This window comes from Mytilus galloprovincialis, chromosome 6 (assembly GCF_965363235.1).
Source record: "Mytilus galloprovincialis chromosome 6, xbMytGall1.hap1.1, whole genome shotgun sequence".
Lineage (NCBI taxonomy): Eukaryota > Metazoa > Mollusca > Bivalvia > Mytilida > Mytilidae > Mytilus > Mytilus galloprovincialis.
This window is the reverse complement of record NC_134843.1, coordinates 93,777,772-93,799,878: the sequence shown is the minus strand read 5'-3', so window position 1 is coordinate 93,799,878 and position 22,107 is coordinate 93,777,772. Positions and strand designations below refer to the sequence as shown.

Sequence of the window (22,107 nt, the reverse complement as noted above, 5' to 3'; positions counted from 1 at the left end):
GTATTCGTTTAAAATTCAACCAGTGGCGGATACATGTGAAGATCGCCAAAAAATAAAAGTCTCATGTTTTCACGAAATATTTCTTTTAAGAATAATTTTTCCAGCTCCGCTCTGCAGTATTTATTAAATTATAAAGACATACACCCCCCTTTTTCAATAATACTCGATGCACCCCTGTCAAATTTTTTACAAATATCATTGCACTTACTAATTACCGTGTCCACAAGTTGTTTTTTTTAAATGTCAGCCCATTATAACCAGCAAACAATGTATTTCAGTTTCAGCATTATAAATTTACACCCCCTTTTTATATCATAGAAAAATCCAAACTTACCCCCTTTGTATTTTTGCACATACCTAACATTGAAGAACATATATCCTATGTATTGATGATGTCACAAGAAAAGACACTTGCAACATGTTTAAAGGTCAATTTAAAAGTTTATTATGGTGCTAATATATTTGAATTGTTTACTTATATTATATACCTGTTGTAAAACATCTTAATCTAGATAAAGGTGGTATTTGTTTAAAGAAAGACTTTTAAAAATAAATAAGACAGTCTATAATGCATTTCTAAACGAAAATTCTGTTCTTTTAAAAGGTGTGGTAAACATAAACTCTGACTAGATTGCATTCTCTTACGTCTAACAATTGCTTCTAGGGTTTAAGACGGTTCAATTGTCTGGCTTTTGTATAGCCAAAGAACTTACTTTAATTATGGAAGAAAATCGAAAGTCAATATAAGTCTTCCATGCTTCCATGACATATCTAAGTTTAAAAGGTAGCACGAGTTGTTTCAGTATCGGTGTGATGGTTAAATGTCAGTGGCGGATCCAACCATTTAAAAAAAAAAGTGGGGTCCAACTATATGCTCCCATTCAAATGCATTGATCGTCCAAAAAAAGGGGGGTTCCAACCCCCGGAACCCCCCCCCCCCCTTGGATCCGCCACTGAGAGCCAATGTTCCTTTGAGATTGATTATGTCTGTTTTTATCATGTGAAATATAAAAGAGTTGTCTTTACTTGGTTGTCAGGAAACTAAACATAACTTATTGTATATCATACTATTATACTTAGATATTCCAGGCAGACTATATACTAATAAGACTAGTAAGGTCAGTTTTTTCTGTCAAAGGTCAAAGGTCGGTGGTTCTATCCGTGCATTCCGACTTCCTACATCAATAAAAACTGACCGCATGAAATAGCACTATAGTGCTAAAAGTGGCGTTAAACACCGGTCAATCAATCAGACTATGTAATAACTTCTCTATTGACTTGTGATATCCATGAAGATGAAGATGACGATCATGATATATTTTATCATACAATATTATGTTTGTGTACACACTTATGAGTAGTGGCCTTTATAAGTAGTACATATAGTTCATGTAGTATATGATTCAGCATCAAACTATGGTCGTTATATACTTACGTGAATATGACATTTGTGTAACACACACGACTCTCAAACAATGCCAGATCCTTTTTAGGATATTTCTGCAAAAATTCATTTCTTAATCATAATCAATGAAATCTTTTTAACTTTTATCAACCCTGTACAAAGTTCTCAGTTCCATATATATACGTAGATTTCCAACAATTGAATACTATATCCATATCAAAAGGAAATGTGTTTACAAGGGTATAATATATTTATAGATTAATTTTGCCCTGTCAGTGACATATAAAATTCGCCAAGTGTTTATTAATGTTAATTTCAATTGAAAAAAAGATCACCCTTTTAATATAAAATAAGGAGATTAAAAGACCGTATCTTTGTCCGTTATAAAATACCAACTGAAATAGCATGTAAAGATAGTCAAAAACTTTATCATCCTTTAATAAAGTCCTGCCATCGGCCGTGAATAAATATTCATGGCTTTTGTCAATTGAATTATTTTTTTTAAATCAAATTGTGCTCAAGTAGGGCGTCTTCTTATACCTATGAAAGATTAGAGATGAAATTTTCAAAGAAGCAACTTGCATCTGTCAATTATTGGAGTTTTAATCTTGTAATTAAATTCGTATTAAAATTTATGCAACAATCGTAACTTTCTTCATTCCGAAAGAAGGGATAGAAAGGAAGACCCGCCACATTATATTTGAAATTATTATTTGGCAAAATAACGAAAATACAAGTTTTTCTAAATCACGAAATTAAATGAATCCACAGTAACTCACCTCAAATATTAAGGAAATATAGTCACTTTTCGATATCAAATTGCCATTTTTTTTTATCCATTATTTATTGGATATCTTATTGTGTAGAGAAGTTGTATTTGTGTCAGTTTAAATTATGCCGGGTTCTTATCACTTCAAGTGCTTGTGTTAAGTTGCGCTATACTGAACAATTTGCGCGTGTTCAGGTAGCCATGATAACATAACTTAACAATACACAGACAAACAAGTTTATTATTGTTTTATGACCATACATACATAGTCTAATGTGCTAAAAATTGAGATAAGTCTTGTTGGTAAGCACCTCCCCATATCCTAGAAAAAAAAAGCAAGAATCTCAAATTATATTACAGATTAATCTCACTGTGAATAAGTATCTTGTTAAAGTACACGAAGCATTGTGTCTATAAGATATGTGTACAATTTTTTAAATGAAAATATGATTACCCCCCCCCCTTTTTTTATCAATCAGGTTTCACAAAAGACCACGGCTGTCATTAACCAACTTATTGATATTTCTATCGACTTCACTTTAAAACAGCAGGAAGTGAATGAGATTCTGTTGTATCAACAAAGCAATTTTATCGATATATATATATATATATATATATATATATATATATATATATATATATATATGTATAACAAGTCTAAAAGGGTACATCACCAAAAACACAATAAAACTAACAATATGTTAGATATTTCGGATAACAGATATCCTTCCTCGGTAATAGTACGATGAAAAATAAATCATGTCAATTCAAATTAAGACTCTATCAAAATCTTGAAATTTATACAATTTAAGCAAACGCTGGAACAATTTTAAAATTTCCAAACACGGCGCAAAGACTACAAAAATATGCCAAAATGAAAAATAGTTATTTACGATGTGAACTGGCACAACTCTAAATTCCCAAAGGTGTTGATAGTTGAGATGTTAAACAACTGCGTGGAAATACAATCCCAATACACAGTCCTGACCGATCTAAGCTGGTATAATGTTTGAAATATGACAACGGTAGAAAAATTGCAACAGAGACTGCGTATTTAACCACCCCAAATATATAGTAATTTGATGATAAGAAAAATGAGTAATAAATTTTTACTAAGGTTAAGTAATAAACGGCCATCGTAGCGACTACCAATGCAAGCTAGACCTCCCTCTCAGTCGACATTTGAGATCCCCTGGCCACACTAAAGCAGATCTCAATCGACTGACCATTAAAATCATTGACCACAACTCTACTTGGTCTAAGGAGGATAGACTCGCTCGGGAAAGGTTTTGGATAACTGAGGAAATTAACAACTTTGGCACCAAATGGGATAAATGAAAAGATGTAGTTCGACTCCGTGTAGTGCTTCACATTTAGGTTATATTACTTATTATTACAGTTTCTGTTTCTATTTCTTAACCTTTCTCATCCATTAACTAAACTTGTTGACGATACCAATTTAAATTGCTTAATTTTTTGAGGGATGTATAAGTACCAAGCCACGTTCTTCTAGTTATACCTATACAAAACTTATATTGCATGAAGGACTTTTATTCAAACTTTTAAAGCATAGAAATTCTGGAAAGTAACTAAATTGGTTTCGTGATTAGGACTTTGAGGGTGGAACAATTATTAATGGGACAATACATGATGTGTTCATGTGTGCCCAACTATAGGTCTTCTCCTAGTCAGAATTTATAAAAGTGAACTATTATAAGTCAAGGTACGGTCTTCAACACGGAGCCTTGGCTCACACCGAACAGCAAGCTATAAAAGGCAAACATTTACTAGTGTAAAACCAGTCAGACGGGGAAACCAACGTTCTATAAATCTATATAAAAACGAGAAACACTTATGAATCACATCAACAAACGACAACTACTAACATCAGATTCCTGACTTGAGACAGGTGCCAACAATTGCAGTGGGTTTAAACGTTTAAATAGGTTCCGACCTTCACCCTTATCTGAAACAATAGTGTAACATCACAACATAGAAAGACACAAAGTGACTATAAAATATCAAATGAAATGGCTTAATCAAAAGACGTATTAACGTATTAACACAAGTGAACATACACTGAACGAATGCATCTGATCTATGATACAAATTAAATACAAAATCAATAAAATAATAGAGAACACTTTCAAAAAGAAAGGAGAATCGCAAACTGACTATGATTTAAAAAATGCTGAGAAGTTTTTTTATATTTAACTTTCCAAACTCAAATATATACTGGGCATATATAATTGTAAAATGTCTCGGATGTAACAAAACTCACATCTATTCCAATTATCTTTACATTTGTCCATTAAATGATGGAATCACTAACCGGAACAAAAATAGAACAACATTCAGTAAATTCTCCAAATTGATTGAGTGATCAAATTTTCGAGTCTACAACTTACTTTTCTATTGAATTGATATCGTTGTGTTATAATGAAATAGTTTTCTTAATTACAAGTATCCAGTCAAATCTTCTTCTCTCTAGTTAAGGGGGCTCCTGGGTACAAATCAATTTTTTTTCTAATATAGGATTTCGCTATATTTTTTTATAAATGAACTTTATCATATACTTAAAAGAAAACTGAAATAAAAAAATGGGGTCACCGTTCATGTAAGCTCACAATCTGCCTCTAGAAGAAGCATACATTTTTGTTAATGTCCTTTTTTTCTGTTGAGCTAATAGGAGAAATAGAGATAATATCGAAATAAAAAAATAACCTAATACAGAAATCGCTTAAATTTAACAATTATTTAGTTTATGTACAGCTTATTTGAAAACAATAATAAAAAACATAGGTCACCGATGAGTTAAAAAAGATATTTCAAATATAAGAGGGTCTGGATGAGGGGGTCTGTTATTCTGTAAACATTTAATTTTCACCCCTTTTTTCTCTAATCTTTAAAAAAATAACCCCTTTTTTCTCTAATCTTCCAAAAATTAACCCTTTTTTTCTCTAATCTTCTATTTTTTGGCCCATTATTCTCTAATCTTCATTTTTTAAGGGCATTATTCTTTAATCATTTAACCCCATCCAAACCCTCATATAATGCCAAAAAATGTCATTTTTGCACCAAAGGGAGATAATTTGGAGCTTTTTTAATGATATAAACATTTTAAAAGTCATCTGGGGCCAAACCGAATCGTTTTTTGGGTTGATTTTTGTACCATATCATAAAGTAATAACTAACAGTGTAATAAATAAAATTTGTAATGGAAAAATAAAGGTTTAATTTTTTGCTGAAATTTTTGTACCAACGAGCCATCTTAACTTCTTCTCTAAGTAAATTCCTCCGCAACGGAGCACCCGTGTCACACGGTTTAAAAAAAATCCCTTATTTTTATTTATTGCTGTTTAAAAACATGGAGCAGACCAGATTAGACTATATACAATCCTTAAAAGATTATTGTTGTCCTAAAACCGTTTATAAATGTAAAAAAAAAAACTAACATAAAAATATTTACACCTACTATTTTATGTACATTAAGCATATAATAATGTTAGTCAAAATATCTTAAAACGCACAGATTAAAAAGGAGTGAAATAGATTTACTGGTAAAAGGTAAAAGGACGTAGTTTATTTATTTATTTATTTATTGACAGAAAAAATAAAAGGATTAATAAAAATATAGATTGCTATTTAATGGTCTGGGATTTATCATTTCTATGTACACCACTAAAATTAAAACCTTAACAAGGTATATTTTAGTAAAAGTGTACACACATAATTTTTATTACAAAAAAATTTACGATCATAACTATTTTTTTCACTACTTTGAATAATTTGCTTTCTTCTTTAGTAACCGTGAATACCATCAACTTTTTGAGAATTACTTAAGGATTCCTTCAATCTTAATCATATATATATATAGATTCTTATTTTTCCCCACAAGCCGTGACAATAGATGGACAATCTATTTCTTACTATTATTTTTATGTGTTTTAATATTTTTTGTTACGAATTACCAATGATTTGTATAGTAAGATTCTTACTAAATACAAATCCTTGGAATGACTGAATTCCACGCCTCATCATATTCTCTATCTATCTTAATCTAATGTACGGAATACGTTCTCGTTCGTTTCCAACCTTAGGTTCTAATTTAGACGTCAACAACAAACTTCCGCCAGAATTTTCCGAAACAAAAAAGTGGAAAAATCAAAATGCTTTTGGAGTTATTTCTTCTCCTTTGTCTGATTGGTATTTTTAAGTTTGTAATTTCATGGCTGGTGTCACCACAAGTTTTAAAACTAGACGGAAAACATGTTTTGGTGCGTCACTTGCATATTAAATTTGTTAACAAATTTGTTCCATTGTCAAATTTGTTTCCTCTCACTCAGTCAGGTTCTGTTTATTTCCAGTTTAGGCTTACATAACTCGAACTAGCTATAAAGATCTATAAAAGTTCAATATTTGTACAAAGTTTATTGCTTAACCCCTTCTGCGATGTGATTTTTGTGTCTGGCTTATAATGTGGACGTGAAATTTGTAGACATAGTATTGAAAGAAAGTTTTGCAAAATACAAATTAAAATTCAAAGTTTTATTTAATAAATAACATCAGCACAAGCACTAGTGAGGTTTCAAATTGACTGAATAACACAATCTACATGTATATGCCCGCGTCACACTGTCCCGATTTTTATATACGATGGACACCCGAATGCGAAAAATTGCAAGTTTGTACGAAGTTGGTTCCGATCTCGTTAAAATACCAAAAAGTGACCCAAGCAAGTACGATGAATAACGAAGTCTATACGATGGTGCCGAAATTACATACGATAGCAAAAGATGGACATACGAAGGTTAACCGAAGACGGGGTTTAAGCTTCATATCTCAGCCGAAGCCTACACGATGGATCACGAAGGCTACACGATTGATTACGAAGGCTACACGATGGATTACGAGGATGGCGCGATGGCCATACGATGTATCTTTTTGTCTAATTCTTATAAAACTTAGTTTATTATCCCCTCACCTACTACAGTAAAACCTGTATAAACCGGCCGGCTACGGGACCATGAAAAAGGGCCGGTTTGGACAGTGAGCCGGTTTATTCAGGTTTCCGTTTTGACCGGAAGTTAATGACTTGTGAAGTCCGATATTTTGTATGTAAAAGTTCTCTCTGTCAGATTGTAAATTATATCTGATAAATTAAAATACTTTCACTTCGTTTTTCATTGTTTGCATTTGCATCATAATACTCGCGTTGTTTAGATTGTGAGACGAGAATTTCGATTTTCTTCCATGATCGTTTATTTGAAACGTTGGAATGCCATGGCCGATTAAAAAGCCAGAATAATATCAAACGTAATTTCACGTCACCACCGAAACGTCGTACAGTGTACAATATCCATTGATTGTTACCATCCAGGTATTTTTCATTATCAAGGTCATGTGTTTAGGGGTTCACAACAGGGAACCCAGGATTTCGAAATCACGATGTAAATTTCTTACTCTGCGATTTTTTAAATTTGTTCATCAAGTTACAACGTAAGTTCAATCCGAGATATATTCGATGTGCCTTTTCGTTTAATTGAAACGTTTATACTGTTTTAATAAATAATACAGCTCACTCCTGTACGATTATCAGTTCACAGTTTAACACCTAACTAATTGATTATCCTGAAAAGCCATATTATATAAATAAATATGTTTTGATTGCATATCGATTTTGAAATTAATTAGACAAACCGGTTTTGACAGGTCATAATTAATGTAATTAAGAGTATTGGGACTGCATAATTAGACCGGAATTCGGAATACACAGGGTCCGGTTTACAAAGGGTATTTTCACAAAGACTTTGAAGGGAAAAAAATGGGACTTTCACTTTCGGACGAAATGGACAGGAAACCGGTTTATTCAGGGTCCGGTTTAAACAGGTTTGACTGTACATGTAAGTTGCGTGTAGATAAAATTGTTATGGACACTCTAGAACCAAAATGCTCAAAACTTGGTATGGTGTTACTCGTTAAGAATATCTTAAGCGCTATTAACTTTAAAGTTCAAAGGTCAAGGTCACAGTGGCAGTTGTAATACAAGACAATATCACCCTTGTGGACACTTTAAAACCAATATGCTTCAATAGATTTTAACCACATTTGGTATATTGTTCCTCCTTGTTAAATGATCTGACATTTTTTTACGTTCAAGGCCAAAGGTCAAGGTCTTGCAGATGGACTTGTTTTTTTTCATTGAAATAGTATAATACACAGGAAATTGGTTGCTCATTTTTTTACCTGCTGGTTCTAAAGACAATATTAAAGGTATTTCCAGTTACTGAATGTTTTGGTTGATTTCTAAAAAAAATAGTTTATGTATCAAATATGCATATTCAATTTACCATTTTCTGCATGTGTCATATACAAATATAGTGTCCATATTTGTCCCCAATATGTTACATACGAGGGGATGCCACGCTCGTCATTGCCTTGTTTGAACTGTAAAATGTGTGCACTAGTCTGAATAATCACCCATAATTATGCCGATGTTTACTGATCTATCTTAAAGGTAAGGTAATGGGTTCGTTGATCCATTTTATTCAAAAAGAGCTCTTTCCAGGAGAATATCATAATAATATAGACAAAAGGAAGGATGTGGGGAAAGCAACAAATACGGCAAAATATGACATATAGAAAGCAAAATGGTTATGGAGTAAACATTCGTGTGACAACAACCTAGACGATACATAAAAAATCAGAATGAAGAAAAAGTTGGTTTCCCTATATACGTGTACCTGCAGTGTTGGTGTACGAGGCGCGTTTATGATTTTCATTATGTTACTTGATATGAAAAATTGACAAAAGGTAATATTTTACTTGTAAAAGTAAATCCTGAGCCTGTAATAGCTGCTGCTCTTGTTCCATTTGAATTAATAGAAACAACGCTGTCGCCTTTCTTGTCCTCATAGAATCATATGATTTGAGCTCCATGTTTTGTGAACGTCTTTCTTAACTGTCGTATTAAACTGACCAGTGCATATCGCGCATGGCACTTTAAATGTATTTTAGCGCAAAACTTAACTTACTGTAGCTGGATTTATTGCCGTCGTAGTTCCATCTTGTCGCCTTCGTACTTTTATTCATTGGCAACACGACGGGATTACAAGGTCTTTACGAAGTCGTGTTGCCATCGTAAGACCTTCGGGTAGCTTCGTGATTCATTCGTGTAGACATCGTAATGTCAAAACTGCCCGATGGAAACGATGGAAACACGAATGCAATACGATGTTCAAAGATGCATTCCAGGTGACATTACGATGGTGAGGATGGTGATACGAACTCAATACGAACCCTCAACATCGGATGCACCTTCGGGGATTTTTTAACATGTTAAAAAATTTAGAACCCTTGCCGAAGTTGTCCTTGAAGGCTAGAAAAAGTGGCCGATGGTTCTACGATGGTTAAAGATGGCACTACGAATAGCCCGATCTGGATACGATCAGTCCCGATTTTGAAAATTTCCATAATCGTGTTGCCATCGGCGTAAAAATCGGGACAGTGTGACGCGGGCAATACAAAAGTCATGAAAACAACACAATTTTAAACATGTTCCATGTACATATATATAGTACATTTATATGTCAGAATAATGGAGGAATATACCAGTACATACATACACATGTACATAGTATGCTTGAGTCAACATATCACAAACTTAATTGACAAAATGTTGTTTTTTTTCTCTGAGCCGGACTAGATGATATAGAGCATGTAGGGGAGAGATGTTTAGTATATCTCAAATCGTATTAATTTCCATTTCAGATAACTGGTGGCTCAAGTGGCATAGGGAAGGCTATGGCCAAGGAAGCAATAAGGAGAGGAGCTGTAGTATCAATTATGGCCAGAAATATTGTATGGGAAAAAATATAGAAAGATTTTAATGAATCTGTGTATTAAAAAGATCAAATTTCAGTGGCAAAAAATTAATAAACATGGCTGATGATATTTTGTTCATCATACATGTTATCAAATATTTATGGCCAATTTAAATTTGAAGTGGCCTAAGAGATGCATTTATAATTTTTGCAGGCAGATTTATTTATTATTGATTGTTTAACAACAATGATAGAATGAAACATTGAAAGGCACCATATTCATAAGAATATGAATAATTAATTAACACTTACAAACTTATAAGAAAAGTTAAGTGAATAAAGTGGCCCACAGTTATTGACACACATTAGTTCATCTTCCAAATACAGTACATGTACTTACATTTGTACATGTCTCGCACTAACATGACTAAGGAACTACAGTAAAAGCAACTATATCCTATACCTCAAGTTTTATTCTAGGAAAATAGCTGTCATTTCTATAAATAGGCAATTTATAGAAGATAATAAGAAGTGCCAGTTAAGCTTTACTTTCAAATCATTTTTTTAAGTCATTTAATATCTTAACCTTTATTTAAATTGCAGACTAAACTCGAAGCTGCAAAGGTTGATTTGGAAAAAGTTGCTGGGAATAATTTTAAGGTAAATACTATGTTATTTTTGTAGAGGGTATAACTTAAAATAAAAAGATATTGTGTTTTTCCACATTACATTAATGTATGTGTAGTATTCATTTTATCATAACACACATTTCTACCTAAAAGATAAGTGAAAACCCATGCACACATTTGCATGCCCCTTTATGATAAGGCCGAGTACTTAGTTTTATGATTCTTTTTTCAAAGTGTTCCTTATTTTATTTATTTAGTCTGAGCTTTATCTGTTTTGTGTATTTTGATTCCTGATGTTTAATCAAGTAAGTTCTAGAAGAAAGAATTATGCTATATTGTACATACATGTACATATAGACATAGGAATTACCAGATATAAAAGATACAGAATCCTTTAAAGCCAATATTGTGTATAAACATTTAAATGAATAACAAAAATTTTACTTCCTGTCTATTACAGCCAGTATGTATTGTTTCTGTTGATGTGGCTGGAGATTATGAAGAAGTACAGAAGGCAGTACAAAAGGTACCAGATAAATAGTTTATATATACTCCCTGTTTAAAGACTGGTGATATTATTAACCCTATTAGGCGGAAAGACAATGTCATACATGTTAACCAGGGATTTGAGAAAATATGATTTTGCACTGTCAATGGTTCTAATTGCTATTAATATAGTTTGAACATTAGTTTACACATGTTTTATTTGCTGGAATATGCCAAAGGATTGAGAGACAAGTTAAGCAAACTTTTTATGTTTTTCTTCTTGAGATAATTGGCTTAATATGTTGTTTATTGTTAATACAACTTCAATAAAATATGATTTGATGCCATTGTGATGATTTGTGGTGATGTGAATGGTTGTACACTTAAGTTATTGAACACGAAAGTAGGCTCCACTGCTCTTTTATGCCCCTGTAACTTTGTTGTTTATATATTTTGTTCTTTGATGAGTAAATTTCCTATTTTCCATCTGAATATGAAACCCATTTCCAGGATAATGACAAGATGTAATGATGATACTTTGACCCTTATTATTGAACTATTGTAAATTTAGAAATTATTGCATGCATTTATTTTTGCGATTTGGTAATTTTATACGAAAATGTGATTTTAATTTTTGCAATATTGAGTAAAATCCTGTTTTATTCATATAAAAGATTTCAAAAATGCGAGTTTAAATTATTGCAATTATAATCTTGTCTCATTTTCGCGACAATAAAAACATTCCAATAATTTCTGAATTTACAGTAGTTATGATTGAAATTTAGAACTTTTTCTGTCATCAGCTTATGAGATTTAAATTTTACAAAATATATAAATGGAAGGAAATTCCTAATCAACCTCCTCCTCCTTATAATATAATTGAGATAAATTTGTAATATTTTATGTTTTGATGTTATTAAACAAACAAAAAAACCTGACTACAGGTGATTAACCAATGTTCTGTTTTATAAATTACAGGCAGAAGACAAACAAGGACCTGTAAATATGTTAATTAACTGTGCAGGGATTGGTGTTGCTAAAACATTTGAAGATCTAAAAATAGATGAATTCAAGGTTTGTTCTATTCTTATTTAAACAAGAAATCATATTGTAAACCAAGGTTTGTTCTATTCTTAGTTAAACAAGAAATCATATTGTAAACCAAGGTTTTTTCTATTCTTAGTTAAACAAGAAATCATATTGTAAACCAAGGTTCAATGATTCTGAATAAGGTAAGCAAGTAAAACAATAAGATTAAAACAAATGTTTTGCTAACAGTAAATGTGTGAAACTGGAGACTTATGAATATTAATTCACTTGGATATAAACCCTCTCAAATTCCCACGTGCGTATATTCTAATGGCAAAGACACATGTCATATTTTGAAAAGACTCTTCGTACAAATTGAACACTATTTTCCCCAAAGTTTTCCCTAATAACATTAAAATACGGCAAAAAAGCCGGATTTAAGTTTACATGAAAATATATAAATCTTTTCATCATTCTTATTTAAATGAATAAGTATTTGTATATGAATTTGAGTAACAATTATTACTGCAGATTGTTAACAAATATTTTAGTAAATTTGAACATTGCAGTTTCCAGTGCAGCCTTCACATGTTTTCTTCAAAAAATATCACCAGGTACTTTCAAAACCAAAACACATTATCTGGTACCCTTTAAAACAAAACAGGTTAACAGATACTCTCAAAACCAAAACACATCATCACATACTCTTTAAACCAAAACACATCATCACATACTCTTTAAACCAGAACACACATTATCAGACATTCTCAAACACAAAATACATCATCAGGACTAGTACCGGTCCTCTCAAACACTTACCACATCATCATGTATTCTCGAAACCAAAACACATCACCATGTTCTCTCAGAACAGACACATCATAAGGTACTCTCAAAACTAAAAAAAAATCATCGTGTTCTCTCGAAACCAAAAAAAACATCAGCTTCTGTCAAAACCAAAGTTTTAAAATCCAAAAAATTATCATGTAATACGATATAAGCATTAAAAATTCAAAAACTACCTTAATAAAAATTCAAAAGTCTCCTTTGCAACCATACCAAATCTCCTATTTTTATATTTTTACACATTCATAGATTGAAATTTATATTATAGAAATTAATGAACCTGAATTATTTTGGTTCTGTACAAACTACTAAAGCAGTGATTAGTAAAATGAAAGAACAAGGAGGTGGAAGGATTGTTTTCATCTCTTCACAAGCTGGTCAGCTTGGCTTGTTTGGTTATACAGGCTATGCTGCATCAAAGTTTGCTCTCAGAGGATTGGCTGAGTCTTTACAAATGGAGGTGAGGAAGTTATACTGTTTAATGGACTCCATACAGTGACAGATAGCTGTTAATTTCTGTGTCATTTGGTCTCTTGTGTAGAGTTGTCTCATTAGTAATCATACAACATCTTATTTTTATTATTTAGTTGGTGTGAATACATTTTTACAACTTACTTTTTTTTTCCAAATGCAGAAAAATTAGACACTATTAAATGACCCCACTATATACAGAATAGAACCCTTAAGTTGTCTTCATTGGCATTCCTATACTGATATTTTTTTTTGATTATCTCAATGATATTTTCTGTATTTATTGGTGGACTGTTTTTACTTTTAAATTGAAAAGATAGTTAGAGCCCTTTTTTCATTAAAAATGTTAAAAACTTGAAAAATAAATAATTTATATGATGCACTTTTCTAATCAAAGCCATGTTTTAAATTTTATCTTTTATTCCAGGTACGACCATATAATATCTATGTAACAGTAGCCCATCCTCCTGATACAGAAACTCCAGGTTTTGAAGAAGAGGAACGAAATAAGGTATAAAACATCATGTTAAAAATCTAGGAGTATAACCATGATAACCACTTAAGGTCACTTTCTTACAGACACTGACTCATTGTCTGATTGGCAATCATACCAACTCTCTTTATTTTTTATATCAGTATATATGAATGCTCAAAAGAAAAGTGGAAACAGTTACAATAGGTTTATTATGTCACATAAAAATCTTTATGTTCATCTTGGTGGGTTGGTAGGGAATAAAGCAGTGTTTATATGAAATATTACCCACTTATCAGCATGTGGTGCATACAAATTTATCAAAATGATCAGAACCTGTTTAAATGCACACAAGATAGAGACAGTGTTTTACCAACAAGCAGAAGATAGAGACAGTGTTTTACCAATAAGCAGAAGATAGAGACAGTGTTTTACCAATAAGCAGAAGATAGAGACAGTGTCTTACCAACAAGCAGAAGATAGAGACAGTGTTTTACCAATAAGCAGAAGATAGAGACAGTGTTTTACCAATAAGCAGAAGATAGAGACAGTGTTTTACCAATAAGCAGAAGATAGAGACAGTGTTTTACCAATAAGCAGAAGATAGAGACAGTGTTTTACCAATAAGCAGAAGATAGAGACAGTGTTTTACCAATAAGCAGAAGATAGAGACAGTGTTTTACCAATAAGCAGAAGATAGAGACAGTGTTTTACCAATAAGCAGAAGATAGAGACATTGTTTTACCAATAAGCAGAAGATAGAGACAGTGTTTTACCAATCAGCAGAAGATAGAGACAGTGTTTTACCAATAAGCAGTATGTGAATGCAGGTTTAGTAGAGATATAATATGTTTTATCTTTGTTACAGCCAGAAGAGACAAAACTGATTTCTGGTACTTCTGGTTTATTTAAACCTGAAGCTGTGGCTAAACAGATACTTCAGGATTCTGTGGTAAGTTGGCCCAAATAATAAATTAATTTTCTGGTTATTTTTAAAAACATTTGTCAAAATAAATTATTACTACATACTTTATTGATAAATCATTTTTATTTTACAATACTTACTTGTAGGCTGTATTCCTAGTAAAAATATAGGAATTGAAGATGAACAGGTACTTTTCAAAATAAATTTTTCCTCGAGAGGTTTTGTTGTAATGATAGATGTATTAAATATGTTTTTACGTTTACCAAGTTCATAGGGCTAATATTAGCTATTGATACCAATTAAAGTTAGTGTTTTCATTTTACTTTTTCTGTCTTCATAATCTCCTCTGAAATGACTGCATTAAAGAAAACCAAACTTTACTAGAATAATGTATGCAGGATATAATATATTTTATAAATTATATTTGTTTGTATGCGTTAATTCTTATTATTTTGACTTGCCTTTTTTGTTTAGAAAATAGTTTATGTTGAAGATATCAATCATTATGTTGTTATCACATTATCAAATATTTTATCAATATTTTTATTAAGATTAGTTGATGGTATCCAACAAACTTGTACTTTTTTTTTTTTGTGTACACAGAATGGGAGATTTTGTAGCTATATTGGTTTAGATGGCTGGATGTTAGCTAACATTACCTGTGGAATGTCACCTGTCCATTCAATGTGTGATGCTATACAACAGGTAATAACAAGAGAACCAATGACCTAATTTATAACAATTCAATTTATTAAAAAAACAAATATTACCGACGTCAACCACAGGATTTATTGCCCTTCAATAGAAAAATAACATAGTTTTGGACATAATGAAACTTTAAACTGCAAAAATAATCAGCACAATAAATTCATTATTTGTATTTTGGCTATTATCCTATTATTATTAGAAACTGTGATATGCTATGATAAACAGCAAGACAAGATCTACACATAAGTCTGCATAGATGAAATGTTTTTGAAACTGCTAACATTAAAAATGAGTAGCAAGGCAAGATAAAACATAATTAAAATCATCCTTTAACACTTCATATCAGTTATTTCCCTTTGATGAATTTTTGACAATAATATTGAAAAGTGAGATATGTGAAGTAATTTGTTTTTTATTTTCCATATGTGAGAGATTCATGCTCCTAGGAGCCTCTTGTTTACTCACATGAGTTTAAGGTGGTACCTAACACTACTGAGAGATAACTCTGTAAAATCAGGTAAAATTTTTAATTACGTTGCATTGTGAATGCAATATTAAGCTTCTCAATGATCAAAAATAGTGTTTTTCAAACTGCTATATAACCAGTGTAATTTTTATGATAAAACGGTTGGTTCAATGTTTTTGAAATTTATATTTTTGTCGAAGGGTTAAATTGAATACTTCGTCAATATTTTATGAAAATTAAACAAGCCAAATTAATTTTAGTGAAGGTGTTGAGTACCACCTTAAGACAAAAAAGTTTGCAATTATTTATGTTGTAAAATATTACTAACAATTCTTTTTCTTTGTAGGTACTGACAGTGAGTGTGTTTAGACTGATTTCCTTTTTCTACTTATGTCATTTTACTCGTATTGTCAGAAAATGTAAAGCAAAAAGAGATAAAGAACAGAAAGAAAAGATGGAGTAATATTACTTTGAAGGCAAAGAGAACAAAAAGTTTGACGTCTTTGTCAACTGTCTTCCTTATGAGAGAGACTATTCTTCATCGTTCCATTTTATAATATTTCATTTAGAATGAGATTTTATCATTGACTTATATACAATGTTCAAATAATCCAATCAATCAAAGCAATTTTAATTGCGTTTTTAATTTTTGTTTCTTAAATTTTATTTCAAAAATTTGTTTTAATGACTTAGAGATGTTCACTGATCGTCTTTTTTAATTTTTTGTCCATTGGGTTTATCCATGTAGAGCCTTTTGATTTAAATTAAATTATGAAGTTATGTCTTTTTCTGAAAGTTTTATTTGACATCAGAATATTTGCAATAAATTTCCACTAAGATAAAATCATAAATAATTAACAGGATATTTACTCTAAAAGAATACAAAAACAGCTGATGACAAACCTTGCACCAAATAAATTTGAGCCTGTAGTTCAGTTGTTTTCATAAAATTCTAACATTTACTTCATCTTATCTCATGTTTATCTTTGGCAATTATACCACATCTCCTTATATTTATATATAAAATTGAGACAATGATTTCCAAAAATCATAACACTAAATCCTTCAAAATAATTATTTGATAAATAATAAAACGGTTGAATAAATCTTTAGCCATAATTTAAACCAAATAGACAAAGCCATAATTTAAACCAAATAGACAATATAACCTATGACAAATCGATAGGTTCTGGTACCAAATTTATAACAATATGTCAAGAAATGACTCCATAATTAAAAGAAAATTAAATGTGATTTTATATAAATTAATTACAGTAAAATATTGATAGTGACCGATCCTGAAGTCCATGCAATGTACATGTATCTGTTAGAATGTTAGAATACAAATGTTATGCTTATTAACCTTTGTAATGTGAAAATATCAGGGATAAAACTATTGACACATATCTGTTAGGAATATATGATATATGAGCTGCGTCATATAGAACTCAACCTTAAAAAAGTACGTTTATATGTCTTTGGTGGATTTTGGAACATTGAAATATGAAACAGAAATTGGATATGGTCTGTTTTGTAGGGTTCTTACAATAACAAAGTTAAAACAGACTTTTTGTAAAGATGTGTTTAACTGGAATTAGCTGAACAGATGTATTAATAATCATTTACATAAGGACGATTTCTATCTGAGGCAGCTCATATCTTAATGTCAATTATTATGATTTCTTGATACAACCAAAGTTTTGTTTTATGTACATTGTACATATAAAGAATATTTTATATAATGTTCTTTGATCTCTTTAAATTTATATTAGTTGAAGAAGTTTGGTAAATTATGCAAAACCAGGTATAGGGATTTCAGGGAAAAGTGTTGTGATGTTTTCACCAAAAGTTACATATGTATATATACTTATCTATTTTAAAATATTGATTGAACTTCTTATTTATGCTTTCAAAACTAAAGTCTAAGGTGAGCAAGTGAACTGACTTAAGATGGTCTTAAAAGTTTGTGAATGATTGTTTTAACTCAATAATTACATTGCATGTAATGTTTCATTATGATACAGCTGATATTTAGTTTAAACATATGTATTTATAGTTGATTAGGAAATATGTTATTGCAACTTATATTAATCCCTTTCCACTTTGCAAGTGTGAGTGCTGCCTTGTAGTGGTATTAGCTTGCCCTTTTTTTAGAAATCTACAAGGGTTTGTTTTACGTGCAAGAAATATGGCTCTCTTTTAACACGGGTCAGCCATTTATTGTCACCTTCAGAACCTTTGTGTTAGTAGTCTTATGCGCAGACCACTACACCAAGGCTCTCCTATATTTGATATTTGAATACCTTAAACACAAATCTGTGTTGTCCATTACTTTACTTGAAAATGTAAGGAAGTAAAGAAAGTCATACTGTTAATTCAGAAATTATTTTTTACAGTTCAGTTTTTCTGTTGTTTTGTTGTTTTCCTCTTATAGTTGATGTGTTCCCTCGGTTTTAGTTTGTTACCCAGATTTGTTTTCTCTGAATAGATTTATCGCTTTTAAACAGTGGTATACTAATGTTGCCTTTATTTAAAATTATGTGCCAAGTTACTTTGAAACCTGATTAAACTGATTGTGTGGTTGGGGATGGGTGTTTAGCAGGGTATGGACATATATATCCTTGTTAAATAATAATCACAACATATTGTGTTATTACAAGTATTCATTCTAACATGTGTTGGTGAACTTTATATATTTTATACATATTTTAATATTTCAATATTGATAACAGGAATAACTTTGTTCTATCTCAGTGATATTATTGTTTGATATTTAGTGTTATGAATCTTAAATAAATGAATTATAAGTAATCATGCTTTAAATGTGTAGTTAGTTGTATAAAGGGAGTGAACTAAGTATTTTATATTTAGAATTGTATATGAAGTTGATAGTAAAAGGGTAGAGAGCCATATTTGGCAATGCTATGCATGTCTGTTTGTACAAGAGAATGATAATAGCAATATTTTGGGAATGCTACGAATATTTGGGGGTAGTAAGGAGGATGTTATAGTCACATTTTTTACAATGTCAGTAATAAATATACCAAAGATTTCTATTTTTTAAATGACAGTGCTTCATAATTGTTACAATATATATTCATAAAGTATTTTTCAATATCCTGAACACTGTAAAAGTATGACCAAAGGATTCAAGCAAATGTTTTTTTTATAATATTTTCTTGTATTTTATTTAAATGATATTTAAAATGACAGATAGTTTCTTTAGAGACTGTTGAGTTGAGAATTTATATTAAACTTAGTTTTTTTCAGGCAAATATCTATTCTAAAAAATGTATATTTTTAACTCACTTGGTGTTCATGGTCTTTTGTTGACGTTTCCAAAAAACTTTTCCTTTGAAACTATGTGCTTATTGGAACCAAACTTGACCCAAATTATTCTTTTGTTTAACAAATGAATTTGATGATTCCACTTGCCAATCAACATTTCCATACAAGGACACTTGTGATAGGAGATATTGCCCTTAAATGAGAACTTTTAAATGCAAATATGGCTATTATCATTGAAACTATAATAGATACATTGAACAGGAAATCTACAAGTTCTGTGTATATCATCATGGTAGAAATAACTCCATGTAGGAATTACTGCCCTGGAAAGATAAATTTCATCCATATTTGTGTTTTTAGTGGAAACTGCTAACAACTACAATTATCATTACAATATCTACATAAAGGTGAACATGGCTGATATTTTCATTTGACCTATAGGAGTTATTGCCCCTGAAAGATGGTTATCCATTTTTGTGCTTTTGTGGAGAGAATAGTAGATAGAAAAAAATGTTAGTAGCATAAATTTATCATCAAAAACTACCTATGAATAAGTTTTCCTGGATGAGACTGACCGTGCAAGGTCTGTATATCCAGTCTAGATCGTTAAAAACTTCCATCATCATCCATTATGGATGAGATTGTTTGTCAGTTATGTATGGGAGTTATTGCCCTAGATGAATTGTAAATGGCAACAATGGTCAGTTGGACAAAATCTACACTTTTGCTAAATTGCTCTGAAAATACAAATTTTACACATAACATTTTTGTGTTATTTGCAGAAAACTATTAACATAAAAAACATCAATCAGGACAAATAAGTCAACGTGGCTGAAATCGTCAGTCAATATGAGTTATTGCCCTTGATAAACAATTTTATCATTTTTTGCCTTTTTGCCAGAGACCATCAAAACTATACTTAATCTTTTGCATCAATTTTATGCCAAAATGCCAGGTGAGCCTCTACTTTTAGCATGTTATTTTATTAGTTAGATCTTCATAGGAGGTTACCTCCATATTATTTTTTATGGTAAATATTTCATAGAACTTTACTATATATGTGTGATGAGAAGAATTATACCAATTATATCATGTAGCTATAAAAATCATGTAAAATGAAAAATTCAAAAAACATTTAAATCGTGAAGGCTTTTTTTACAATGTGGAGGTTTTGTTATACATTTGTTAATAAATTGCTCTTAAATTTTTAGTTATTATTTTTTAACTTACTTGCCATTAGCTATGTGCAGACTTTTTCATGATAACTACCACAAAAGAGGGGGGTATCATTTAACCCCCCTCCCCCTCCCCCAAAGAAAAAAATAACTCCCCTTGTTTTGATAGAAAGAGATGCTCAAACCCAAAATGTATAAGCCAAGGATTTTTAAGTACCTGAACAATCGATGGGCTAGAAAAAGTTTTCCTGGATGAGACTGACCGTGCAAGGTCTGTATATCCACTCTAGATCGTTAAAAACTTCCATCATCATCCATTATGGATGAGATTGTTTGTCAGTTATGTATGGGAGTTATTGCCCTAGATGAATTGTAAATGGCAACAATGGTCAGTTGGACAAAATCTACACTTTTGCTAAATTGCTCTGAAAATACAAATTTTACACATAACATTTTTGTGTTATTTGCAGAAAACTATTAACATAAAAAACATCAATCAGGACAAATAAGTCAACGTGGCTGAAATCGTCCGTCAACTCTTTATATGAGTTATTGCCCTTGATAAACAATTTTATCATTTTTTGCCTTTTTGCCAGAGACCATCAAAACTATACTTAATCTTTTGCATCAATTTTATGCCAAAATGCCAGGTGAGCCTCTACTTTTAGCATGTTATTTTATTAGTTAGATCTTCATAGGAGGTTACCTCCATATTATTTTTTATGGTAAATATTTCATAGAACTTTACTATATATGTGTGATGAGAAGAATTATACCAATTATATCATGTAGCTATAAAAATCATGTAAAATGAAAAATTCAAAAAACATTTAAATCGTGAAGGCTTTTTTTACAATGTGGAGGTTTTGTTATACATTTGTTAATAAATTGCTCTTAAATTTTTAGTTATTATTATTTTTTAACTTACTTGCCATTAGCTATGTGCAGACTTTTTCATGATAACTACCACAAAAGAGGGGGTATCATTTAACCCCCCTCCCCCTCCCCCAAAGAAAAAAATAACTCCCCTTGTTTTGATAGAAAGAGATGCTCAAACCCAAAATGTATAAGCCAAGGATTTTTAAGTACCTGAACAATCGATGGGCTAGAAAAAGTACAAAAATTTGAAGCCAAATCTATCTGAGGTCAACAGAGGGAGTAGGAACTTTAGTGTCTTATTTATATCCTAATTTGTTAAAAGCATATTGCCAAATCAGCAATAAAGGATTAACATGGCAATAGAATCTCCAGATGAAAGATAATACGATTTACTCTGAAATACACAACTAACTCAATATCATTAGAGTATTACAACAGATATTCAATTTAGCAGAAATTAAATTACCAATTTCAGTTACTTCAGATTCATTATTATCAGTCCAATTTACGTGATTTTGTTGGTTCAGATAAACAAAGCAAATATTTATCAGAGGCTTGTATGCAAACTTTGTCAAAACCACGAAGTCAAGCATATTAAAATGAAACTCTATTTTCCATCAATCTTAAAACATTTGTGACCACGAATATAAATAAATCAACAGAAGTAGGTTGAAGCTAAACTGAAAAAAATATGATTGGAAGTTAAACATCAATTCATGAATGGCAACTTTTAGCT

General features: G+C 31.0%; 2 protein-coding genes across 4 annotated transcripts in view; one reads left to right on the top strand and one right to left on the bottom strand.

Annotated features, from left to right (window-relative positions):
• LOC143080760 (carbonic anhydrase-related protein-like) overlaps nucleotides 1-1,587 on the bottom strand; it is a 34,619-nt gene extending 33,032 nt beyond the window's left edge. The window contains exon 1 of one of the 3 annotated variants that reach the window (XM_076256777.1): nucleotides 1,436-1,587. In XM_076256777.1, coding sequence (XP_076112892.1) covers nucleotides 1,436-1,514 — 79 coding nt within the window. In that variant the 5' untranslated portion in view covers nucleotides 1,515-1,587. Of the gene's footprint in view, nucleotides 1-334; nucleotides 410-1,435 lie in introns of those variants that run through there. The other 2 variants (XM_076256780.1, XM_076256781.1) reach the window with 2 other exon arrangements.
• A 4,707-nt stretch (nucleotides 1,588-6,294) lies between these two features.
• On the top strand, nucleotides 6,295-21,397 carry LOC143080759 (3-ketodihydrosphingosine reductase-like). The gene is made up of 10 exons (XM_076256776.1): nucleotides 6,295-6,451; nucleotides 9,945-10,034; nucleotides 10,601-10,657; nucleotides 11,087-11,152; nucleotides 12,091-12,186; nucleotides 13,256-13,447; nucleotides 13,886-13,969; nucleotides 14,799-14,882; nucleotides 15,459-15,560; nucleotides 16,376-21,397. The coding sequence occupies exons 1-10, from the start codon at nucleotides 6,344-6,346 to the stop codon at nucleotides 16,490-16,492; spliced, it is 996 nt and encodes a 331-aa protein (XP_076112891.1). The 5' UTR covers nucleotides 6,295-6,343; the 3' UTR covers nucleotides 16,493-21,397.
• Nucleotides 21,398-22,107: the final 710 nt, after the last annotated feature.